At 50.9% G+C, this 26,142-nt stretch overlaps 1 protein-coding gene across 2 annotated transcripts in view; it reads left to right on the forward strand.

Annotated features, from left to right (window-relative positions):
• Znf236 (zinc finger protein 236) overlaps positions 1-26,142 on the forward strand; it is a 93,572-nt gene that overhangs the window by 33,940 nt on the left and 33,490 nt on the right. For both annotated transcript variants that reach the window (XM_047526301.1, XM_047526302.1), the window contains exons 10-19: positions 6,718-6,990; positions 7,839-8,042; positions 13,893-14,034; positions 14,565-14,825; positions 17,814-18,067; positions 18,897-18,998; positions 19,703-19,854; positions 21,681-21,784; positions 23,950-24,101; positions 25,705-25,917. In XM_047526301.1, the coding sequence (XP_047382257.1) occupies positions 6,718-6,990; positions 7,839-8,042; positions 13,893-14,034; positions 14,565-14,825; positions 17,814-18,067; positions 18,897-18,998; positions 19,703-19,854; positions 21,681-21,784; positions 23,950-24,101; positions 25,705-25,917 (1,857 nt within the window). The remainder of the gene's footprint in view (positions 1-6,717; positions 6,991-7,838; positions 8,043-13,892; positions 14,035-14,564; positions 14,826-17,813; positions 18,068-18,896; positions 18,999-19,702; positions 19,855-21,680; positions 21,785-23,949; positions 24,102-25,704; positions 25,918-26,142) is intronic.

Here is a 26,142-nt window from a genome sequence, read left to right on the forward strand (position 1 = left end):
ATGCAAGGCCCCGTGTCCTTGCTGATGGTACTGGATGACTTCTGGGTCACCATGGAGGGGCCCATGTCCTTGCTGATGGTGCTGGATGACCTCTGGGTCACCATGGAGGGGCCCATGTCCTTGCTGACGATGCTGGATGACCTCTGGGTCACCATGGAAGGCCCCGTGTCCTTGCTGATGGTACTGGATGACTTCTGGGTCACCATGGAGGGCCCCATGTCCTTGCTGATGATACTGGATGACTTCTGGGTCACCTGGAGGGCCCCGTGTCCTTGCTTATGGTACTGGATGACTTCTGGGTCTCCATGGAGGGCCCCATGTCCTTGCTGATGGTGCTGGATGACCTCTGGGTCACCATGGAGGGCCCCATGTCCTTGCTGATGGTGCTGGATGACCTCTGGGTCACCATGGAGGGCCCCATGTCCTTGCTGACGATGCTGGATGACCTCTGGGTCACCATGCAAGGCCCCGTGTCCTTGCTGATGGTACTGGATGACTTCTGGGTCACCATGGAATGTTCCATGTCCTTGCTGATGGTGCTGGATGACCTCTGGGTCACCAATGAGGGCCCCACGTCCTTGCTGACGGTGCTGGATGACTTCTGGGTCACCATGGAGGGCCCCATGTCCTTGCTGACGGTGCTGGATGACCTCTAGGTCACCATGGAGGGCCCCATGTCCTTGCTGATGATGCTGGATGACCTCTGCGTCACCATGGAATGTTCCATGTCCTTGCTGATGGTGCTGGATGACTTCTGGGTCTCCATGGAGGCCCCGTGTCCTTGCTATGATGCTGGATGACTTCTCGGCCACCATGGAGGGCCCTGTGTGCTTGCTGATGGTGCTGGATGCACCTTGGATGATGGTTGAGGGTGCTTGTTCTTAATTTTCCTGCATAGCCAGGTGAACCAGCATCATCTGCACATCTGCCAGGTAAGAGGTTCACTTTAAAGGTATCAGGGGACATGCAGGTGATGTGTTTTGCAAACAGATCCCCGTGACTGTACTTCCCCAGAGTTGCCAACTTTGAGGGATAAGATGCTCCTCTGCCTGTGGATCTCTTATGTTCCACTGCTCCTTGTGTGATGGCAACCAGCCCTTGTTCTACACTCTCTTCTCCTGATATGCTGTGACTTTGCTCCTTCTCCCTGCAAACACTTGAAGGAACGTGGAGTTGCTCCTCTGGAGCATCTGCTTCTCCTGGCAGCCACTGCCACTCTCTTCATGAGTGCAAGCACGTGCTGACCATGTGTGAAGCAGAGGGCTCAGCATTGATGGCCACAGGGTGCCTGTGGTTCAGACGTGGCCTGAGGAGTGAGCTCCTGAGGTGCTCCCTCGTCTTGGAGCATGTGTCTGAGCAGTGGGAGGGATGAACCTGCAATGAGGGAACATGTGAGCCAGAGCCCTTCTGTAGGGCACAGCTGAGGCTGGTAGAGTGTTTGGATCAGTCCAGAGGAACTTGGGAAGTGCTGTGTTCTTTCTGGCTGCCTGCTACAGGGGGCTTGCTGGTTTCCTGGCGTACCTAAGGGCCAGGCTGAGAGCATGTGCTGGAAATGCCTGCCTTTGGATCTTGTGCCTACAAGCTTTCTCACAGAATGCTAGACTTTTCCATTGCTGGATGCAGCAGTTTCCTCATGAATGCTTGCTTCCTTTCTGATGGGTATTTGCTGTCAATAACTAGCATCCAACGTTGTGAGAATGGAGATGCTATTCAACGAGGACCGGGAGCTGCTCTCGGTGGAGATAGCTCTGGAGGTCTGCGTCCCATTTGCAGACCCACGGCGGGAGCAGCAGTGTAGACAGCAGGCCAGCGCTCTGACCTGGGCCTGCACAGGAAGGCCGCAGAGCCCTCAGGCGGAGGGCAAGCGCAGTGCTGGTGCTGCTGTGTGGCGCGGCGCTGAGGACCCCAGCACCTCTAGTATCGGCTCCTGATGCTGCCAGTGTGGGTCCTGCCCGCTTCTGAGCCATGCCTGGGGAAGGGACCGCAGGAGGTGCTGCCAGAGCGTCTGCTCCATAGCCCAGTGTCACGCTACTAAGCCACCACGTACTGCAAGGTCTGTCAGAGCTGCAGCGGAACTGAGAACTCCGGGCAGCAGCTGGAAGCCACCCAGGGTGACACCGTTCCACAGACATGCCTTCTTGTCACCAGCTTCCTTTCCAAAGATGTGTTCTTCCTCAGAAGTGAGGCTTTCCACAGCAGCCAACACGCCGTCCTCTGTCAGCTGTTCACTGATCTGAGCACTGTCAGTCATTTCAGATTACAGAGCTAATGAAAGCAAAGCCCAGCGTTAGGACGGTAACTCCACTGTCAGGCGTCAACGCCTGCAGGCGCATGGCTGCTTTTGTTTCAGTAGTTCACAGTGCCTCCGAAGCTTTCCCCTTGTCTCTCTCTGAAGGAATTTGGTCCGTCTGACTCTCAGCGACTGTCCTTTCTACTCACCAGCCTGGAATAGCAGGCCTTACCTTGGGCGGGAGCCCTAAAGAGTTGGCTACTGAAGGGAGAGGAAAGGGCATCTGGGGTCCCCGTCTGTCTGGCCCGCCCTGGGGTGGGACTGATGGAGGCGAGACACGTGGGGCTTCCTCTCCTGGCAGACGTGAGGCCTCCACACTCCTGCCTGGCCTGCACTTACGGGCTTTGTCTTGGGGTGCCCACCTGATCCTGTACCCGGCTGTCTTGACGTGTGGGTCTCTGGACTCGTGTCTTTCCTGGTTTTCGCTGTTTTCATCTGGCGAGTGTACCCAGGCCATGCCCTTCCTGGACGTCACATTCCTGCCTTCCGAGTGAGCCGAGGGCCACCTCATGGATGCAGGAGCTTCTCGGCATTGTGCCCTCCATGAAGCTCATCCGCAGGGTCCGCACTGTCACTCCGCAGTGTGAGCACCTGTCTCAGCACCTGCAGGGCTCGCCACACGTGTTGGTCATACGCCAGGCCTGCCTGCCTCGCCACTAGTCAGTGCAAGGGCAGGGATGATGGAGCCTGGTACCGTCCTTGGTGCATGGGAACGCTTTTCTTGGAGTAAAGCTGGGAGGTCAGACCTACTGAGAAGCCACACCTGGGCTCTGGGGCCATGTGGGCCCTCTGTGAACGTTGGCCCCACTGGCCCTCACATCCGGGCTGGTCCATTAGTCTCTCCCACCCGTAGACTGGCTAAGGAGGGAGCAGATGGGAGAGAACCGAAGGAGGAAATTCACATGTTGTGTGTAGAATGGTGCCGGCACGCGGCGCTTAGGGAACGCGTGCTTTTCCTGTGGTTTCGTTTTCATCAGGATGTGTGCTTGTGTGTCTCTGTATTAGGTTCTTTTTTCCACCTGATACCTTATTTTTTAAGATTCCTCAGTGGTGTTCCATTTTATAGATACGTCGCAACTTATTTAATTAACCTATTTATTAAATACAGGGCCGTTCCACTTAATTGCAGTCTTTTGCTATCACTGTGCTGCTGTGGGTATGTTGCAGCTATGTCATTCACACATGTAAATTTATCTGTGGGGCACATTGCTACAAGTCAAAAGTTTCAAAGGGTAAATTCTATAAAGATTGTTTTAAGATTTTAATTTTGAAATAATTTTAATTTTAATAGAAATGTTTCGAAACAATACAAAGAATTCCCATATACCTTTCATCCAGATTCCCCCAATGTTCCCATCTTACTGCTTTTGCCTTCTCTACTTGGCTGCTTTTCTCCTGGATTCTCTGAGTGGCCTGCAGATGTGACCCCGCTTTAACTCTGAACTCTTCACTATGTATCGCCTAAAATCAAGAACAGCCGCACCTAGCCACAGTGCATCACCACCAGCATGTTGCTGCTATTCAGTCCTAGGACCGCTCACAAATTTCATTTTTTAAATCAGTTATGTGTTTGTTAACAAAAGGAAAATTACTTTGTTTTGAAAATATTTATTGTTTTGTTTCTACTCCCAATAACAGTGTCTTGGAGTATCTGTTTCCTCATAGCCTTTTCAAAAAATTGTTAATAAAAATTTTGGGGCCTCTGTACTCATCCGACAGGTTAAAAATTGGTACCTTATTGTCCTGTAAATTACATTCTCTTACAAAACTTAGGTTGAGAGCTTTTCATATTAAAGAACACCTGTATTTTTTCTGTTAGATAAATTCTTGATTTTCATGACTAGAATGCATTAAAGATGGTGGTATTTTGTAATTATATTTGTGACACACATTCTTTTCTAATATGCCTTTTTGAGTTTAAAAAAAACCTGTTGAGAGAAATGTTTGTCTATATCGCCAAGTTTGTCAATCATTTTTGACTTTTGGGCTTGTGTAATATTTAGACTTCAATACCAACTTATAGAAACATAACTTCCTCTTTTATCCAGTGCTTTTACACTTTCATGTTTTAAGTTAAATCGATTTCAGTTCTTTTTGGCTGACCACCAGGTGTCCAAACACCATTGGTGAGTAGGTCTGTATCTCGCCGCCTTGCCAGATGGCCCCCTGGACCGACCCGCTCCAGCTCTCCCTGGGTCTTCTCCCTCTTCTGCTCCACTAGTCCACCAGTCGTTTTATTCATAGGTTCTGGTACCTATGATTAGGCTTTATTGTGCGTTTTAGTAACTAGGAAGCCTAGTCATCTCTTAATACTCTTTTTCTGTTTGAAGTATATTCTTGATAATTTTCCCATATTTATTTTTTCAGATTCATTTCTGCTAATGTTTCCAAAAAGTCAGTATGTGAATAATAAATTAAATCAGAGAGAATCGATGAGTTTAATTTATTCATCTTTTTCTTGTATTTCAGTAGTATTTAAAATTTTTCTTGTAACTATTGTTTCTAAGTAGAAAGGGTGTTTTTATTAAATCTTATGTATTAAAACTTGGATTCCAGGTTTTTTAGGTTATATATCATTGTAACACTGCAAATTAAAGGCAGTATAGAGGGGACTTTCCCTGGCTCTAATACAGTGGCTCTTTATATTTTCCTGTTCGGTGCTATGTTGATGTTTTGTTCACCTCTTCCTGTGTTTAGACTTTTAAAAAAGTCTCAGAGTAGACAGTGATTCTTACAAATTCCTTTTCTGGTAGAGAAGATTATGTGTTTTTTTTGTTTTTTTTTTTTTTTTTCTTTACAAACATGTTGACATGTTTGAGGAGGGACGCTGCTGCCCTGTGCTGGAGCTTGCCTCGCGGGATGTGGGTCTCGCAGTGCGGCCTCCCCTTTGTCACAGTAGCACCTGGATTCAACCTTTCATCTTTGCACATGCAGGTCACACTTTGAGACAGCTCAGGACTGCCAGTTTGGAATCTTTGTTTCAGTTTGTTCCCAGAAATAATTAGAACTTGGTGACAGTTTTATATTGTGTCTTCTTCATATTTAAAGGTATATTTTCATTTTTGTTTGGAAAAAATCAGTTTCAGAGATGAAATTTTAACTTTGGCTAAAAAGTTATAGTTACGTTATTGTTTTTCTTTTTTATGTAATATTCTTTCCATGTGAATTATTCTTGCAAAGACTATTATCATTGAAGATTGATTTTTCTCCTTTTACAGATGTGGAAATTTTCTGTATTTGCTGATAACAAAAAGAAATGAGATTTTTCTTTTCCCTAACAAAACTTTTGTCTGTGCATACACAGTAAAATAAATTTGAGTTGAAATTTTCTGGTGGATTCATTAACATGACCAAAATCTTTTTGAATTTATTTGAATTTATATAACTACTGTAGAAACTTATTTAATTTCATATAAGTACATTTAGTCAAACTTTTTAAAATAAACAAGCGTGCTTATTATATTTAAAATCTTCATGTAGGTTAGAAATCATTTTGCATATTTACATAAATTTTATTTGTGATCTTTGCGTTAGGAGTAGTTTCAGCCTTGATTTGGAGTTGAATAATAACAGTAAGTAGTGGCAGGAGTCTTGTACATACGATCATGGGACTCTAGTGTTATGTACCGTTTTTTTGTCAACTGTAAATCTCCCTTTGAAGCTGAAGGATTTACATTTGCTGACTATTTGCATTCATATTACTTTTTATTTGTGGTGTGAGATAGGCTCAGTAAATAGTTATTCAGACATCATCCCTGTCTTCTTGTTCCCAGAGTTGGTGAGCCCCTATCACCTGCCCTGGCTTTATGCAGGCAGCTGGTGCTGGCTTGTGAACTGGTTTGCAGATGCTGTGTTCAGCTGCTCCCTCGTCCTGCCTATCTGTCCTGGAGGTCTTGCCTCAGTTCTCATGGAATGTCAGGGCCTCTTCTAGGTTAAACCATTGTAGTTGGTAACTTAGCCATGGGGTCAAGGTTAAAAAGGTCTCCGTGTTCAAGGTTAAGCTGTTCCCTGGGTAATTTAGGGTGGGGTTCAAGATTAAGTTGTACTCTGGGTAATTTAGGGACAGGGGTTCAAGATTAAGCTGTTCCCCTGGTAATTTAGGGGCGGGTTCAAGGTTAAGCTGTACTCTGGGTAATTTAGGGACAGGGGTTCAAGGTTAAGCTGTTCCCCGGGTAATTTAGGGACAGGGGTTCAAGGTTAAGTTGTTCCCCTGGTAATTTAGGGGCGGGTTCAAGGTTAAGCTGTTCCCGGGGTAATTTAGGGGCGTGGTTCGAGGTTAAGCTGTGGTACGTTGGCCTTGGGGTCCTCCCCGCGGCTGACGCAGCCCTTGCATGCGGCGTGGCGGGCGCACGGGTGCGGCAGGTGCACGTCCTCCGCGCCCGGCCTTCCTGTGCCGCTGGACTGCCCTCCTCTCCTTGTCGCCCCAGGCTCCATCCGGGAGGAGAACGGCGTGCGGTGGCATGTGTGTCCCTACTGCACCAAGGAGTTCCGGAAGCCCAGCGACCTGGTGCGCCACATCCGCATCCACACCCACGAGAAGCCCTTCAAGTGCCCGCAGTGCTTCCGCGCCTTCGCGGTGAAGAGCACGCTGACGGCGCACATCAAGACGCACACGGGCATCAAGGCCTTCAAGTGCCAGTACTGCATGAAGAGCTTCTCCACCTCAGGGAGCCTCAAGGTGCACATCCGCCTGCACACAGGTGCGCGGCGAGCGGGCTCGGGAGCAGCCGGGAGACCAACCTGGCCGCGGGCCGCACAGCCTGCGTTGGGCCGGGGCGGGAGCGGGCCTAGCTCGCCTGCCGCCGCCACTGGTAGGGCAAGAGAGGTTCGCAGGAGCGCCTCCTCTCAGAGTCACAGCTTACCTAGATGTGCTCAAGGCGAACTTAGGAGCTTAGGAGGGTGGAGTTCAGAATGGTGCGGCTCCCTCTCCCAGCTCGCACTCACTGGCAGGTCCCCTCCTGCACCTTCAGCCTCCCTCTCCCTGTTGGGCTGGCTGTGTGCATCAGAATTTAAAGGAATTGGAATTACTATTGTTATACCCTCCTTTGGAATCTGCATTTTTATTTACCAGTAAAATTAGGAAAAAATTCTCTCAGAAAAGGAACACAGTAGAAGATGTTAGGATATTATTACTTGGTTGTTACTTACCCCTCCTGCTTGTCAACAGCGACTGACAGCTCTTCAGACCCCGGTGTACAGGACCTGGAGGTGGGTCTTGTCATCAGGGGCAGCAGCAGCTTGAGGGATGAGCACCCTGGCACATTTCCTAAGGAGGACCAGTGGCTCGAAGCCCATAGTTTACAACTTTAGACTTTGTCCTGAAAAAAAGTGTTCTTTGTAATGTAAAATGCTCATATTATGTGTCCTCTGTCATTATGCACTGTATATAAACAAGAGAAAATAATTTATACAAGCCTCGAAATTATAAGTATGGAATGACAAATGAATATGCAAATCAATATTGGGAATACTAACATTTTGTGTTAGAATTTTTTGCTGAGTTCTGACTTCTTGAACTAATTCTGAACTGTGCTCTTATTTTTATTAGGAGTTAGACCTTTTGCTTGTCCTCACTGTGACAAAAAGTTCCGCACCTCAGGCCATAGGAAGACCCACATTGCTTCCCACTTCAAACACACGGAGTTGCGGAAGATGAGGCACCAGCGCAAGCCTGCCAAGGTCCGCATGGGCCGGGCCAGTGCTCCGGTCCCCGACATCCCTCTGCAGGAGCCGATTCTCATAACTGACTTGGGTAAGAGGCGTCTGTCAGGTGCCTTCCTGTGCAGCACCTATCTGTGCGTGCTGCTCAGCAGTGTCACCTGCGGGCCGATGGCATCTTTGTCGAGCACCCCTCTGTCTGTGGACTAGTATCTTTCACAGTCAAGATGAAAATCGGGAACTACTGCTCAGTATGCTTTGGTTCAGAGGCGAGCAGTGCATTTGTGGAGGTAGTAGTATGCAATCCTCATTAAAGAGGTGTTTCTGCCTTGGTGGCACCATCAAGGTGACAGGGGGTTTTAATATAGAGCACGCGGCATGCCTTGTGTTCATTGAGAAGTCCCAGGAGGTGCGTGACACAGTGAAGCAGTTTGAGCTGCTTTAATCTTTGCATCGAAAAGAAAAAACTGCCTGCTTTTAAGTACCCTTCAGGCTCAGTGATATTATAGACAAGCCAAACCATGAATCTGGTAAGTAGCCAGAAAGAGAACACTGTTTGCCAGTATCCTTGGGAAAATGATCTTTTTAAGTACTAGAGCAAAATTCAAGAAACCTCGTTTTAGTCCATTTGGTCTGCTGTAACAGAAATAGCATGAACTCATCCCTTATAAATAATAGACCTTTATTTCTCACAGTTCTGGTGACTGAGAAGTCCAGGATCAGGGACTGGCAGATTGGGTGCCTGGCGAGAGCGCCCTTCCTTGGTGGCAGCACTTTCGGTTTGTCCACACTTGGGGGACAGAGGGGCAGGCGGCTGTCCAGGGCTTTTCATGTAAGGCAGGATCCTCTTCATGCAGGCTCTGCCCTCCAGACCCAGTTGCTTCTCCGAGACCCCCGTCTTTTTACTGTCTCTTTGGGATTAGATTTCAGAGTATGAATTTTTTGAAGGGATACAAGCATTCAAACTGTACCACTAATTAAATGCTGTGTATGAATTTAGGTTTTTATGTAGTCCCTATGAATTTCCTAGGCAAGATAATCTAGTCTATAAGCAAAATTAACATCAGACAAAATATAATTGTGTATAAAAAAGTTCAAATAGTGTGCAGATATATATTTTAGGTTGAAATGAATCATAGACCATCAATAACATGATCAGTAGTCATGAACTTTATATATTTAAGAGCATTGCGTCAAAATGTATTAACCAAAAGCAATAAGAAGGAAGAAGTTTTCAAATTCTCAAGTATGATGAGAGATTCGCAACTACTAAAAAGATCAATTTAGATAAACACGGTAAGAAGGTTTGAGTACACACATTAAGAAGGGTATTTTAATAGCTTTGTATGGTCTTTTCCCTTAAATTATACACTCTCAAATATACATGAAATAAAGGTCCACATTTTATGATATAGGAAAATGTCACTGAAAAGTTCCATGTAAACATGAATTCAAAAAATAACTATCTAAAATTTAATTTTAAGGGAAAGCAAGACTTGAAACTGAAATTGTTTATAAATGCGAGTGTTACATACACAGGTCAGATAGACCAAAGATGTCCTCAGAAAAATTAAGGCTTTTTAGTATTTCCTATTAAAAAATAAGTATGAAAATTACGAGTTAACTCACAAGCTAGAAAAATGTAAATAAAAAAACAGAAAGGAATTAGTACATGTAAAAGAATTTAAAATAAAATAAATTTGATTATTTCACAAAACTTAAAAAAAAATAGTAAAATAGATGACTTGTCATTGATAAACTAAAGGGAAAATGTGAAATTGTGTGTGTAAGCACAGATACAATTGAGGTGAAAATTGTTTGTAAATACCTACAATTAGTTGCTAGAACATTTGAAAATTTGGATAAAGTGGCTCTTTTCCTGGGTAATGTTCCGACCGCAGTTGACCTTAGAAGAAAGGGCCAAGCTGCAGCGCAGGGCAGAGGGGCGAGGCGGTCTTGTGTCTGTGTTGAAGAGCTGGGGCTGGCCTCCTGGGTGTCTGGAGGGTGCTTTCGTGTCCTTTCCAGCTGGGCGGCTTGGGGACAACCCCCTCTGGATCGCTGTGACTGGAGTCAGATGCCGAAGAGGCCGTGAGCCCTTGATTGAATGATGCCACCGTTCTCACTCCTACTCTGCGGCTTTTCCGGGTTAAGTGGAACCTCTGCTGGGCGCCTTCCTAGGTGCTGCACCTTGACCCTTTGTGGGGCTGGACTCTGCTGCCCGGGCTGCTTGAGGGACTATGCTGCAGGCTGTTTCTCAGCTCAGAGGCGTCGTTATTTGCACGTGTGTTGCTGTCTTGGTGTGGAGCTCCTTGGGGTTACAGAAGGGACTTGCGGGGTGGAGTGGAGGAGAACTTGTAGGCAGCTATTCACAGGAAACAATTTTTGATTGATTGGGAGGCTGCATGGTCTAGTACCTGCAGTTATTTACAGCACGAAATACTTGTCTTAACACCAGTACCACCTTTGGAAAAGTGTCAGAATGCATATGCGTGCGTAGCAAGCCGCTCAGCCTCTGACTTCACAGAAGATGGCTGGCTGCGTGGTGTCACGTGGCCACCTGTTTAAAATGTGCACTGCTGCACAGGGGCTCACGCTGCCTTCCATGCTGCCCACACCCTGCTGCTCACTGTTGTGGACATGTTGGGGTCATGCAGCGGGCCATGCCCGTGGGGGACCTAGACCTGGGTCTTCTGGCTCCTGGGCAGGGCTGAGGCTCAGGTCCTTTGCACATCTGCTGCCAGTATCCTGTGCTCCAGAGGTGGGGCCAGGGAGCCGTGTGCACAGCTCTGGGGTGGCCTCTGCTGCACTCTTGGGGGCTCTTCTCTGAAGCCCAGGGACTGATGTTCAGATACTTGAGGTACAGACTGGGGACCTGTGGCCTCAGGTCGGTTGTAACGCAGGTCGAGTAGCTTTTGTCCGAAGTGCTTGGGAACAGAAGTGTTTTGGATTTGTGTGTGTGTGTGTGTATGAGATAAAGCTCTTTTGGGTCTGTTATGATAGAAGGAATTCTAGGATGTTTCAGGGATGTTTCTAGTGAGTTTTGTTACATTAATTAAGTAAACTCTGTCCTTGTCTTTCTTTGAGATAAGCTGTTTCCTTTTAAAGATCAAATATATTAAAGTATTGCTGATCCAGTAGAAATGACCAAGACATTCAGCACCTTAGCGCTTACATGTTTTATTTATCCTTAATTTCTTTCTTTAGAGTTTGAAACCTCATAATTGGCCTAATTATTAATTTTACGAATTTTGTTTAGGCAAATTAGTGAATGTAAAAAATGAAGCATTTGAAAAATGACTGTTATTTTACTTAATGTCTCAAAATAGGAACTTCTGCCCCAAAAGGTCTCAGAATCACATTGGGATCTGTTTTAAAAATGCACGTACCTGAGCACCACCTCAGAGATGAAAACCACATGCCTGAGAGGAACCCTAAAACTGCTGTGCACCCTGGGATGGTTGGTGGTGGTGTTCACGCCAGTGAAAAGTCAGAAGTCATTGAAATGTCCTTCTAGGGGCTCAGTGCACCTGGTGCCACTGTGCACGCGTCCAGAGGATGAGTGGAGGGACCTGGAGAGCAGGCAGGTGTCGGTGAGAAGCATGGCCAGGTGACTGCGGAGTGTGTGAGTGGGATTCGCATGGGACGCCACACGCCTGTGCCTCCTCAGCAATGCTCTGCATCACTAGTGGTCCCCGGCTGAGCGCTGGAGCCAGGAGGTTCAGTACGCCTGGTCATGACCAAAGGCATTGCTTTTGTTAGTTGCAGTTATTTTGTTTTTTTATTTGTAGTTATTTTGGAGAACAGCCACATTAGTTTTTTTATTCACCTTCCTGAAACTAATGGGGTTCCCCAAACACAGTGAATATCAAATAAATGTCGACCATAAGACCATTAATAAATGAACTTGGTTTGAATTTATTCTTACCTGAATTTCCCTAATATCTTAGATGCTGAGAACAGGAGTTAGTTGAAGCAGCTGCATCTGTGTGTCCTCCTGCTAGACAGTATTGTGTGAACTCACAAACTTGACCCAGAGTTGACAACTCATGGCCTAGGGAAGACGTGAAACCAAGCAGGGAGTGGCAGGTGCTGAGGCAGACACCGTAGAACACAGGCCGGGGCAGGTGTGCCGAGGGAGTGGCGAGAGCATCAGGGTCCAGAGGGGTGGGCCAGTGGGTGGACGATGGCCAAGGGGGTGGGTGGACGATGGCCATGAGAGTGGGTGAATGATGGCCATGTGAGTGGGTGGATGGATGGCCAAGTGAGTGGGTGGACGGATGGCCAAGTGAGTGGGTGGACGGATGGCCACGTGAGTGGGTGGATGGATGGCCACGTGAGTGGGTGGACGGATGGCCAAGTGAGTGGGTGGACGGATGGCCAAGCGAGTGGGTGGACGGATGGCCAAGTGAGTGGGTGGACAGTTGGCCAAGCGAGTGAGTGGACGGATGGCCAAGCGAGTGGGTGGACGATGGCTATGCAAGTGGGTGAACACGATGGCCAAGTGAGTGGGTGGACGGATGGCCAAGTGAGTGGGTGGACGGATGGCCAAGCGAGTGGGTGGACGATGGCTATGCAAGTGGGTGAACACGATGGCCAAGTGAGTGGGTGGACGGATGGCCAAGTGAGTGGGTGGACGGATGGCCAAGCGAGTGGGTGGACGGTTGGCCAAGCGAGTGAGTGGACGGATGGCCAAGCGAGTGGGTGGACGATGGCCAAGCGAGTGGGTGGACGATGGCTATGCAAGTGGGTGAACACGATGGCCAAGTGAGTGGGTGGACGATGGCCAAGTGAGTGGGTGGACGATGGCCACGTGAGTGGGTAGATGATGGCCAAGTGGGTGGACGATGGCCACGTGAGTGGGTGGACAATGGCCAAGTGAGTGGGTGGATCGATGGCCAAGTGAGTAGGTGGACGGATGGCCAAGTGAGTGGGTGGATGAGGAGATGGTGGCTGGACGGAGATGAAGAAGCAGGTCTAAGAGACGTTGGAAGAGTGTGGTCTTCGAGACTGGCAAAGGGAGCGCGACCAGACAGGGAAGGGTTCTCAGAGGTCTAAGACACTAGCGTGTGGACGGAGAGAAGGGTGTTGCACGCATCCGCCTGGGAAAGTTGGGAGGAGCAGTGGGCGTTAGGGGAAAGAACTGAAGCACCCTGGACCTCTGGGGAAGGTCAGGAAAGTGCTCAAGAGATGTGCGGTTACTGCACAGAAGCTGGTGTTCTGCTGAAGGAGGCAGGAGGGGAGAGGGAGGGTTGGAGCCTGGTGGTGGCAGAGGGAGGGCCAGTCCAGGGCTGGCCAGGACTGAGTGTGAGTCTGTCTTCTGGTGCTTGGTGCCTATCAGGTGACTCAAAAGTTGACACTTCAGTTTGTCCTGAATGATGTGTATTGAATCCTCTTTATAAATGAACAAACTAAGGAAACCCTTTTTGGAATAAAAGCATGTAAATTCATAAATGATTTTTAGTAATTTTGCTATTTGTAGATTTTGTAGAATGAAATTTCTGTGACGATGCTGACCTTCTTAGAACAGACGCTCCTGTTATAATCAGTGGTGTTTTGAATTTGTCAGAGGAGCTCAAGGGCAGTATTTATTTTGAGTAAATAAGGAGTCTGAAATCCTGACCTCAATTTTGGATATAGTCATGTAAATTCCATGTCAACCAGTGCCTTTATAGCACGTACATGTAGACATTCACAAAGCGCTGGCTGCAGACTTGAGTGAAATAATGGTGACAGCAGACACGCTCTCATGGTGGACAAGGTATGTCAGTGTGTTGGTATTTCCCCTAGTTTTTTGCATAGTTCCTAACACATTAAAATCGCGTTTGGGATGCTGGCTTCTGCAGCATCCACGTTTCCATCTTTAGGGTAAAGCAAGTACATCTGACTTTTAATTCTATTAGCGCTTATGTTGAATCATTCCTGCCTTGTTTTTTTTGGTTTGCAGGTCTTATCCAGCCCATTCCAAGAAACCAGTTTTTCCAAAGTTATTTTAATAATAATTTTGTAAATGAAGCAGATCGACCATACAAATGTTTTTACTGTCATCGCGCATATAAGAAGTCCTGCCATCTTAAACAACACATCAGGTGGGTTGCGGGTCCAGAGAGGGCGTGCACTGCAGTCCAGAGGTTTGGTGATCTGGGGACCTCCAGAAGAATTGGAATGGTATTGTTAGGTTCTGGTATCTAGAATGTCATATTTGACCCTCAAATGTTGGTAATTGATATTTTTATTCTTTGGTGTCTTGACTAAGATATTTTACTCAGAAATTGCTGCTGAATTTTATTGGTATTCCCATTATATTTTAGTATCTGAAGCTTTCAGGAAATATCAGAAGCGTTTGTTTTCTTTGGTGAGACTGCAGCTTAGGTTTCCGGGTGTTCCGTGGAGCTCGGGTGCTAGCCGGAGTGCAGACGCAGGGGAGTGGGGCTGGATCCTGAGGGCATGGCGCAGGAGGAGGCCGGACCCTGGAGGCCGCTTCTCCGCTCTCGGGGGCGGCTGGTGCCAGCACTCCTGGCTTAGCTGCCGCAGCCTCTGCTATCTGGCCCGGAGCGTGGTGAGCGGAGGTGCCAGGGGGTGTGAACGTGAGGAAGGTGCCAAGGTCGGTTCTCTGCAGGTCGCACACAGGGGAAAAGCCTTTCAAGTGCTCTCAGTGCGGAAGAGGCTTTGTGTCCGCAGGCGTGCTCAAGGCGCACGTGCGGACGCACACGGGCCTCAAGTCCTTCAAGTGTCTGGTCTGCAACGGGGCCTTCACCACCGGCGGGAGCTTGCGCAGACACATGGGGATTCACAATGACCTCCGGCCCTACATGTGCCCCTACTGCCAGAAGACCTTTAAGACCTCGCTCAACTGCAAGAAGCACATGAAAACCCACAGGTGGGTCTTCGGGTCGGGACTCCCGGTGGTGGTGGGTGCGCTTCTAAGAAGCAGCCGCCTTTGGTTCCCGTGGTGTCACTCGTGGTTGCGGGTGTGCGGGCCACAGACCCCGAGCGCCAGTGACCAGATCTGCTGAGTGCCACAGACGAAGCCCCAGTGTCGCCATCCTGAGTCCCCTGAGGCTGTCTGTGCTAGGTGAGCCCTGGGTGTCCACTCCCTCCACAGGGGAGCAGGTACTGGACAGGCTGCTGGCCCTGCCTGTTGCGGTCAGGTGGTGCGGGGCTGGGCACGCCGTGCTTTCCAGCAGCTATCGGTGCATCTCCGAGGTGATGGTCCTAGGCTTGGACTTGAACCTGTGTCTGGGCAGCCTCCGACCCATCGTTCAGTCGCTGCTGCTCCTCTCCGGGGGAGGTCATTTCTGACCAGAGCTGGCTTAGGGACAGGTGTTCCTGAGGCCCCGTGGTGGGGTGGTCAGACCTGTAGAGCCAAAGTGTCACCTCTGGCTCACGTGAGGTGAGTGACTAGGTCCCATGAGAGTGTCAGGCTGTGTGCCTGGGACGTCAACGTTAGGGGTGATTGCAGCGTGACCTGGACGCATCTGCCTGGACGCCCCGAAGCCCAGCCCCAAGTGCTGGGTGACTGGTCTGTGGCGGTTTTGTCGTCACCTGGTGTGTCATGGATCTGAGGACCAGGCTGGCTTGTCAGCACCAGCACTGGTCCCTCCTGCTGCTGGGACCCGCGGGGGAGCCGTGTGGGTGGTGCCTCTTGGTGGACCTCACAGGAGCTCCGTCAAGCTGTGCTGTGTTCACAGGGACGCTGCGCACCGTGCACGTGCGTGAGAAGCGGGTCTGTGTTGTGCAGACGCTCAGGATGCTGGGCTCTGCCCACAGGGCAAGACGGTGGCTCCCCTTTTGGCTCCGGAGCCTAAGTGCTTGCCTGCCCGGCAGTGTGTCGAGCCCTGTCTTCCTCCATTACGAACCTGGCCTTGCCGTGTTCCTGCTGGGCTAGGACTGGGAACATGGCTTTTGGGCCCTCATTGGTGGACATGATGGCCAATGCTGCAGTTACGGGGTCAGCTGTGTGACGTGGAGCATCATGTGAACAATGTGCCTGCAGGAGATGGTCATGGGACTTGGCAGCGTCTGACCTTGAGGTGACAGTCCACTGGCTGGCCAGCCTGTTTGGGGTGCTTTCTCCCTCTGGGGTTCTGCCCACAAAGAGGCAGATGCTGTTGGGTCCCTTTGACATTTTGGAGGTTCCCCAAATACCACACACTTACCCTAAAGACTTATTCTCATGGTTCCAATAGTAAGGGTGTGGGGAGGAGCCCGGGCAAACAAGCATCAAGGCCTCCCCGACCCAGCCTGTGAGGCCTGCGTCCTGGGGAAGCGTGGTGGAGGCTGACGTCACTGCGTCACTGCCAGAGCTGTGGTGGCAAAGGCCTGGTGGTGTGCTTGCTTGCTTCTTTTAAATTGTTTTTGTTCTTTTTAGTTATACATGACGGTAGAGTATGTGTTGACGTAATATAACACACAGAGTAAAGCTTATTCTAATTAGAATTCCATTCTTGCAGTTGTGTGTGATGTGGAGTTTCACTCGTTGTATATTCATCTATGAACACAGTAAAGTTATGTTCAGTTCATCCTGCTATCTTTCCTATTACCATCCTCCCTTTCTTCCCTTCCTTCCCCTTTGTCTAATTCAATGAACTTCTATTCTTCCCTCCCTGCCTGCCCTTATTGTGGGTTATTATCCACATATCAGAGAGAGCGTTTGGGTTTTTGGGATTGGCATATTTCACTTAGCATGGTAGTCTCCAATTCCATCCATTTATTGACAAATGCCACGATTTCAGTCTTCTTTATGGCTGAGTAATATTCCATCATGCATACATATCACATTTTCTTTATCCATTCATCTGTTGAAGGGCACCTAGGTAGGTGCCATAGCTTAGCTATTGTTAGTTAGCTGCTGTAAACATTGATGTGGCTGTGTCACTGTAGTATACTGATTTTAAGTTCTTTGGGTATAAGCCAAGGGGTGGGATAGCTGGATCAAATGGCCGTTCCATTCCAAGTTTTCTGAGGAATCTCCACACTGCTTTCCAGAGTGGTTGCACCACTTTGCATTCCCACATCCTCACCAAGATGTATTGTTGCTTGTATTCTTGATCATTGCGATTCTGAGTGGGGTGGAATCTTAGAGCAGTTGTGATTTGCATTTCACTAATTGTCAGTGTGATTTCTGGCTTCTGGCTCCAGAAAATGCTGGAGGTAGGGAGAAGAGTGTGAGGAGGCAGGTTCCTAGGCTGTGGTGGAGCCCGTGGTGGTGCTCAGTGGGTCTGATCAGGAGTGTGGGGAAGGCAGAGTGGACGGCCTCTGGTTAGGTGGCAGGTATGCTGTCCATTTGGTCAGTCAGGCCATTGTTGGAGGCAGCCACTAATTTTGTTGTTCATCTTTCTCTTTGAAAGAGAAATACCTTGGTGAATATGTACCGCATGTGTTTTGCACGTGGATGTTGCCATGAGCAGCATGAGCACAAGGCCACCTGGAATGTGACTCGTGGTGGGCCCAGGGCCACGGCAGGCTGGCTCCTGCGGCACTGCCCTTGCTGGTGGTGCGTGGGCGGGTCTGGAGAGGAGCTGGCCAGGACAGGTCACTCGGAGACGTGGACCCGTGCGGCAGCGAGTGGGGAGCTCCAGTGTTGAGCTGCTGCGTCTTTGAGGCCTTCCTGTGCTTCGACTTTGGGTGTGTCTTGGCTGTCTCTCGGGAGCCTCCGTGTCCTTCGCTCTGCGACGGCACTGGAAGCAGTGGGGCTCCCTTCAGAGTCACCAGTAGTGTGTGAGTTTAGCTGGTCGCCGTCGCGGCTTCACAGTGAAGCCCCCTAAGAGTGAAAGCACGAGTTTTGCAGTAAATCACAACTTCCGTGACCAGATCCCCAGCAGGTCTGGCCGTGTCTAACTGTGACTCGCCGTTGCTTTTCCTGAAGATACGAACTTGCCCAGCAGCTGCAGCAGCACCAGCAGGCGGCCTCAGAGGGCGACGGCACCGAGGACCAGCCTGGCATGCAGGTGTCAGCTCCCATGCCGGTGGAGATGGAGGGTGCGGCGCTGCAGCAGGCTCCCGAGCCCGTCGCGGCTGACCCCGAGGCCATGCTGGACCTGGGGTCGCAGCACGTGGTGGGCACAGAAGAGGCGGCCCTGGGGCCACAGCTGACGGATCAGCCTTTGGAAGCGGACGAAGGTGGGTCCCCTTATGCTCTCCAATCCCACTTTACTCTTCAACTTTACTAGACTGTTAAGGGCGAGGGTTTTTGTTTTTTTGGTCTTAAACTCAGAGTCACCTCGCTTCTTGGCAGCAGATTTTGGAAGTCTTTGAAACCTCAGGGCTGCATCACAGCCTACTGTCCCGATCCAGTGCAGTGCCTTTCTGTTTGTTCAAGCGGATGCACACTCTGTCACGTGCACCTGGAAGCACACTCCAGGATCTTGTGTGTGCTTGATGACCTGCAGTGCCCTTCACATGTCCAGGACCTCGTTCCTCCGAAGCGTGTGCTGCACGTCAGTCGCGTTCTGCAGCAGTGCCCCCAGGCAGGGTCCCGGGCTGATGCAGTGCTCTTGGGTGCCTGGCTCTTGACATAAAGCAGCACACGGCTTCCTTCGACTGTAAAGTCTGGTACAAGCAAACATAGCTCAGCTGTGGCAGTGCGCACAGCGTGTGCTGACTGCTTTCTCACTCAGCTCCCTGCCTCGCCCAGGCCTGTCAGCATACAGGCGTGCGTGCTGACCTCGGGGACGTGTCCCACTCTCTTCTGGTCTGGGGGCGGCTACACGCTGCTCGCCCCCTGCAATGCCTGGGGTCATGTGCTCCCAGCAGGGTTTTACCTACTTCTGGGAGTAAGTGCATTTTAGAATATTACTTTATGGAAATATTAGAGCAATGTCCTAGCCTCCCTGTTACCTTTTCAAAATAAAGAGGCTGGCTTTTGAAAAGGTGCGAAGCCCACGTGTGGATGATGCGTCTGAAAGCGAGCGGCCTCAGCACATGGACTCCTTCTTCTGTTCTTGTGCAGATGGGTTTGCAGGTGCCCAGGGCCCTCTCCCAGGGCACATGGACCAGTTTGGAGAGCCGACTCCTACGCAGCAGTCCTTTGAGCCATCAGGGCTGTCTCAAGGTCAGTCGGTCAGGGCGAGATGGGCAAGCCAGGTGACCTACCCCAGGTTCACTTTCATGAACCACATTAGGTGTTTCTCTAAGTCCCCCCTAGAATTTATGATTTCAAACCAAATAACGTTTGCATACTTTATATAATATTTTAAAATTGATGACACAGATGTTGTGGTCTGGTCACATCTTCTGGAAGCTGACTTTCACAATCATTCCACACACAGTTTCTAACCACAGACTCTGGAGTAGGAATTGGGATCTGAGAGTAGTTGGTGTTCGTGACTGGTTTCTAAAGCCTGCACCAAAGTCATCTTTGTGGGGTGCAGACCATCTTGGAGCTGCTGATAAAAATGAATCCTGAGTCTCAGAAAGTAGAAATGTACCTTTAGACATTTTTAAATTTATAAACCCAATTTTTTTTTTTTTTTTTTTTTTTTTTTAAGTACTGGGAATTGAACTCAGGGGCACTGGACTACTGAGCCACATCCCCAGCCCTATTTTGTATTTTATTTAGAGACAGGGTCTCACTGAGTTGCTTAGCACCTCATCATTGCTGAGTCTGGCTTTGAACTCTCAATCCTCCTGTCTCGGCCTCCTGAGCTTCTGGGATTACCCAGCAGCCCCTGTGCCCAGCTATAAACCCAATTTTAAAATTTTCTTGTATAAACACTGTTCTATTTTCTGTAGAACTCTCTTTCTAATGCATTTCAGGTTTCACAGTGACGGATACATACAATCAACAGACTCAGTTTCCACCTGTGCAACAACTACAAGATTCCAGTACTCTTGAGTCGCAAGCACTGTCCACGAGTTTCCACCAGCAGAACTTGCTGCAGGTCCCAAGCTCCGACACGATGAACGTAGTGAGTGTTTACAGGAGGGCCAGTGTGAGTTACCCGGGCAGATGCTCTTCTGTCTCGCTGTGGTCATGTGGAACTTGCTGGCCTCTGAGGGCATGCCCACTGCTGTACTGCTAAGCCTTGGGCATTGCCTGTGAAAACCTCCGTGTCTAGCATGCAGACTCTCTCCTTGAAACCTCTTGACCTGACTTAGTGAGTTCAGCAGCATGATGTGGCTTTGCTGTTTTAGCTGAAGCCAGGAAGTCAATAAGACTGGGCAATAAAGTTAGAAGGATATGGCTTTTGCACAAGATCTAAGTGTTTTTGTTTGTGGAATCTTAAAAGAAATAAGTTAGAAGGAAAGTAAAATGAATGCTAACATATTGAAATTATTTAATCATGTAATTAAAATTTTTAATATCTTATTCAAGTTGGAGGCATTTAAGTTTTGTTTGATTTTCCTGTTATTAGAAATTTTTTAGTAGTGATGAAAATGACCAATTAATTGCTTTCTTCTTTTCTTAAAATCTCTTAGTAGCTTTGCCCAGTGGTAGACCTGAGCGTATGACAAGTGCTTTCTCGTGGTTTGACACCATGTGGCTGGAAGCAGGTGCCAAGTCTGGAGTAGCAAGCTTGCTCTTTAGTAACTTCTCCTCATCCAGGGCCTGTAGGAACCTGTGGCACAGCAGGGGTAGCAGATCCTCATCCAGGGCCTGTAGGAACCTGTGGCACAGCAGGGGTAGCAGATCCTCATCCAGGGCCTGTAGGAACCTGTGGCACAGCAGGGGTAGCAGATCCTCATCCAGGGCCTCTAGGAACCTGTGGCACAGCAGGGGTAGCAGATCCTCATCCAGGGCCTCTAGGAACCTGTGGCACAGCAGGGGTAGCAGATCCTCATCCAGGGCCTCTAGGAACCTGTGGCACAGCAGGGGTAGCAGATCCTCATCCAGGGCCTCTAGGAACCTGTGGCACAGCAGGGGTAGCAGATCCTCATCCAGGGCCTCTAGGAACCTGTGGCACAGCAGGGGTAGCAGATCCTCATCCAGGGCCTCTAGGAACCTGTGGCACAGCAGGGGTAGCAGAATTGCTGTCCCATCTGGTCCTGAAAGTCAGGCGAAAAATCAGAAGCAGCCCTTGGTCAGCAGGCTGGTGGGCTCCACTGTTTGCACACTGCCCTTGCCTTCCAGGAGTCCAAGGCCTAGTTGCCCCTCTGGTTCAGAAGTGGTCGGCAGGCCTTGGCCAGGCTGGGCTATGAGCCTGTGTTGTGGGAAGGGTCACGGTGACTGTTCTATGTGTGACCGTCCCTAGGGTGGGTGGCAGGTCCTCTCTCTCGCCCTGTCGTTTGTGACAGGAGAGGAGACTTCATCTTTTCAAAAGTCGGGTTTCATTCACCGCCAGCGTGTTCACCATCTGTCCATCACTGTGACAAAATAACTGAAAGAATAACTTGAAAGGCGCCTGGTTTCAGGTGTGTGGTCCACGGCCAGTGGCGCTGTTGTCCGTCTTCGCCCCGGCAGAGCCTCGTGCGGCCAGCAGGCAGCGGGCCAGGAGGGGCCTGTGTCCTTTACCAGGCCCGCTATCCAGCGGCACCACAGGCTGGCATCCATGCCGGTAGCATGTGGCCTCAGGGGCAGCTGCAGTGCCACCGCAGCAGCTAGCGAGAGTCCAGCCGATGGAGGCGTCTCTCCTACAGTACGTCAGTGGTGCAGCGGACAGGGAGGCGGCCAGCACTGCTGGTCAGGTCCGCCTGTGGCCCAGCGACGGCAGGGGACTGCATCCCGCCCTCATCCTTGGTCGCGCATCACTGCTGACAGAAGTGTAAGCCCTGCCTCTGCGTCTCCTCGTTTCAGGCAGCGCGCTTGATTCAGGAGAGTTCCCAGGAGGAGCTGGACCTGCAGACGCAGCGCCCCCAGTTCCTGGAGGACGGCGAGGACCAGAGCCGTCGCTCCTACAGGTAGTGCCACCCGCTGGCTCCCGCCTGCAGTGCCGATGCGGTGCCCGCCCTGGCGCGGGGCTGGGCGCTCGGGTCCCTCAGACTCTGAAGTGGGGCTGGGCGCCTGCTCCTGTGGGGCCTGGGCCAGCAGCGGCGACCCGCACAGCCTGCTAGCGGCAGGGCCAGGTTGGACTGCAGCTTCCTTCAGCCGCACACCAGGGCCTGGGCCTCAGCTTCTGTCACCGTGGCGAGCCCCGTGCCCACCCAGTGGCACGTCTCTGCCCCAGGCCCTGTGCCTTCTAGGTATAGCTGTGCCGGGCGCAGGTTCCCGTCTGCACGGCGCTCCTCACAGAGCGCGTGTGCCCACTCACCATGGAGGGCCCGGTGGACAGGGAGTGAGACTGCCGTCTTCTTAGAAAATGGAAGATGAGTTCCGCCAAAGGAAGCCAAAGTGAATGTTGTCTATAACAGAGGTCGCCTTGGCTTTGCTGTGTTCTGATAATTGTATTCCTTTCTTAAAGTACTTTTTGAAGTCTTAATACTTTTGTCCAGAGTCATTTAACAAAAAAAAACAGGTCATTTTAACTAAAAGCTCCTCTTAAAAACTGATGAACTGCTTTACCTCAAAGGAATGCTCTCAGTCAAGGTTTTAGAAAGTGAGTGTTCTGCTCTTCTGCTAAGCACACCCTTCTCGAGAGTCCCTTTCCTTTCTGTGCTGTTTGTTTTCCAAGCAAGAGCTGAAGTGCCTTGAACCAGCATTTGTAGGTGTTGGCTCCTTCACATTTGAAAGGCCGTAGACCAGGAACTCCGCCAGTTTGCAGATTCAAGAACACGTGGGAGCGTTGGTCTTGCTTTGCGGACCCTTGGGCTGAGGCACATACGGACGGCTTCTTGGCTCTGCTGTTTCCAAGTGTGACTGGCGAGTTCCATGGTCCTGGGTCACCGGCTCCCCAGGTGTGAGCTCTGCTCACGGTGTTCATCTAGCACCTGCTCTGGGCATCAGCACTGTCTGAGTGAGCCTCAGCCTCAGTGCTCCGGAGCTGCCTCCCTCGAGGGAGGAGGTGACGGGCAGGCTGTGCAGGAGCCCGCAGGAGCGCAGCAGGAGCAGGCACTGAGGCCACGGCCGCCGGTAGGAGGGGAGCCACTGCTGCTGAACAGTGGCGGAAACTGGGTGTGTTCAGAGGCCAGTCCTGCGGGACTTACCACAGGGGTGCAGGAGAGAGGATCCAGGAGCACCTCAAGATGTGACCTGAGCACCTGCTGTCCCCCTAGAGGGCAGTTTCGGTTTGGTTGCTGGGATTGATGGTTGAGAAGAATGGCATGCACATGTCCTTCCCACCAGCCTAGCACTGGGGGGTCCAGGCTAGAAGCCCACATTTGAGAGTTACCAGTACAGGGACCAGTATTCTTGCCCAAACGAGTGGCTCAGAGCCTTGTGTCCTGGCCACTCATGAGGACGTGTGTAGGAGAGGAGCAGCCATGGTGTGGAGGGGTCTCTGGAAGTGCTGAGATGCAGGTCCTTGTCTAAGGCCCACCGCTGCCCTTCCCTGTGGCGTGGGACGGCGTAGGCAGCAGCATGCCTCCTGGGGATGGGGCCTGAGCAGACTTGCTCCAGGTGGGCTGGGTCCCCACTCTCCACCTGGGCTCACGGCGGGCTCCCCAGAGCCGTGATCAGGGTGAATGGACAGGCAGCCTTATGGGCGGTGGATCCGGGCAGCTGGTCGGACGCATTAGGGAAAGTGATTCTAATCTCTGAAGCAGCTACTGAGAGGACGCGACCCTGCATGGCTGTGCATGCAGAATAACTAGCACCGTCTGCTTCCTTGAAGTGTTAACCAAGCCAGTGTGTGGGTTGCAGGTGCAGGGCGGTCTCGGGCAGTGGCAGGCGTCAGTGTCCCCACAGCTGTCCTGTCTGTGTTTGAAGGGTTTCTGAGGAATCGCCTGTTTTGCCTGCTGGGGAGCCACTGCAGGACTTGTTAGTCTGGATAGAATGAAGGGCATGGACTCCTCACCCTGCAGAACCCGGTGTGGCCAGTTGTGGCCACTAGTGGTACCATCTGTTGTGCTGTCCAGCCTGGGCAGCAGGCCTGGCCTCTGCCGCAGCCCTCGCTGGGTGCCTGCCACAGAGCTGGGCCCGTCCTCCTAGCTGGGCTGGCCCTGCTCTGAACTCTGCTGTCTGGTTGCAGGTGTGACTACTGCAGCAAGGGCTTCAAGAAGTCCAGCCACCTGAAGCAGCACGTGCGGTCCCACACCGGGGAGAAGCCCTACAAGTGCAAGCTCTGCGGGCGCGGCTTCGTCTCCTCCGGCGTCCTCAGGTCCCACGAGAAGACACACACAGGTCGCTGTCCGCTTTGTGCGCATGGCCGTGGCCGTCGTGTGTGGCGCGGCAGCTCCGCGGGGGGCTCCCCTGCTGCCATGGCACTGCTCCTGGTGCGCCGCGGGGCCACCTGTGCCGTTCAGGACCTCTTTATCTCTGGCCGGCCTCCCCTCGAGGGCCCCACCTTCACCTTCGACCTTCTGTTGTTCACGGATGGGTCTGCGTGGACGTGCTGTGGACGTGCCGTGGACGTGGCGGCTGCCACCTGTGGTGTTTCGTGACTGGCTTCTTCCGCTTGGCCGGCACGCTCAGGTGTCTGTGTGTGACCCGCGTCAGCTCTGCTGTCCTTTGCGGGGCTAGTGTGTCCCTTCTGTGGGCCTGCCACTTTTCACTCACGTGCTGCCCATCATCAGGGGACATTGGGGTTACTTCCACTTTTTGACTATTTGAAGAACCCTGCTCTTGACCTGGGTGACCTTTGTTTCTGTGTCTCTCCTGGACACAGAATTGCTAGGATACAGGATGACACTTTTTAAGCTCGTGAGTGTCCTTGGCTCTTTCCTAAAGTGGCTGCTCGTTTGCAGTCCCAGCAAGTGTGGGAGGGCCCGCTACTCCGCGTGCTTGCCAGTCTCACTGCTGGCTCTTTTCACCGGGTCCACGCAGGGTGTGGCCCCTTGTGGCTTTGGTGTGTGCCTTCCGTGGCTCCTGGGCTGAGAAATGTCTGTGCTGATCCTGTGTCCGTTTTGAAGGCAGATAGTTTGCCTGTTGTTACTGAGTCCTAAGAGTTTTTTGATATATTCTGGTCATTGGACCTTTATCAGATACATGGTTTACAATCAAATATATTTTCAGTGTATTATGTTTATCTGTTGAACGCGTTCAACGTACATAGCTAATGTTAGTGACACGTGTTTGTTACGCTACGTGTTCTGTACAGGGCTTTGTATCGGAGGGAAGAGGAGCCGCCAAGGGCCAGGCTGGCATGGACACGCCCCCCGGGGTCCTTCCTTGAGTTGTTGATGTAGAGGAGAGAGGGCTTGGGGTCAGGCCTCCCTGAGATGAGCCACAGATGCCCAGTGGACTCCTCCTGGGGCACAGTTGAGGCATTTGCTGTGGCATTGAGGCAAAAATGGACTTGAAACGCCACTTGGGTCCACCTGGCACACGCACTGCCAGCTTAGGTGAAGACGCTGGAGATGGAAACTCCATCTCCATTTGTTTTTTGTGGTGCTGGGGATTGAACCCATAGCTCTACCACTGAGCCACATCCCCAGCCCTTTTTGTATTTTATTTTGAGACAGGGTCTCGCTAAGTTGCAGAGGCTGGCCTCGAACTTGCGATCCTCCTGCCTCAGCCTCCCGAGTAGCTGGGATCACGCTGCGCCCGGTGACTTGGTTTGTTTTGAGAAACGTCTTCTCAGAGACTGTTAGTGTCAGTAGAGAATATGGTAAGATGTGCTCCGTCAGTTTCCATGCTCTCAACACAGTCCATTTCGAAAGCTTGGAAACACAGCGCAGACACCGTCTTTAAGTCCCAGCTTATTGACATTCTTTGCTTTGAGTGCGTTTGGGCTGGTTGTGCGGCCGGGTCCTCCCCAATGCTGCTGTCTCCTCTGTCGCCACAGGGGTGAAGGCGTTCAGCTGCAGCATCTGTAGCGCCTCGTTCACCACCAACGGCAGCCTCACGCGTCACATGGCCACGCACATGAGCATGCGGCCCTACAAGTGTCCCTTCTGTGACGAGGGCTTCCGCACCGCCATTCACTGTAAGAAGCACATGAAGAGGCACCAGCCGGTCCCCTCTGCTGCGTCGGCAGCTGCAGAGACCGAGGGAGGAGGTATTTTCCGTTTGTTGCTTCGAGGTTTCTTAGCCAAATGCTGATGGAATTAAAGTGACGTATGCACCACCCGTGTGTTAGCCGGGTACCGCTGGCGCTCGGCAGCACCCTCAATTTTTAGAAATGAATGCACTTTATTCCCCAGTGTGAAACCCTCATATGCCTTTGAGAGGAGTTGGAAAGGCCTGGAGGGGACGGTGTGACTTCTGCCGCCGTGGAGGCCTT

The sequence above is a fragment of the Sciurus carolinensis genome, chromosome 15 (assembly GCF_902686445.1).
Source record: "Sciurus carolinensis chromosome 15, mSciCar1.2, whole genome shotgun sequence".
Lineage (NCBI taxonomy): Eukaryota > Metazoa > Chordata > Mammalia > Rodentia > Sciuridae > Sciurus > Sciurus carolinensis.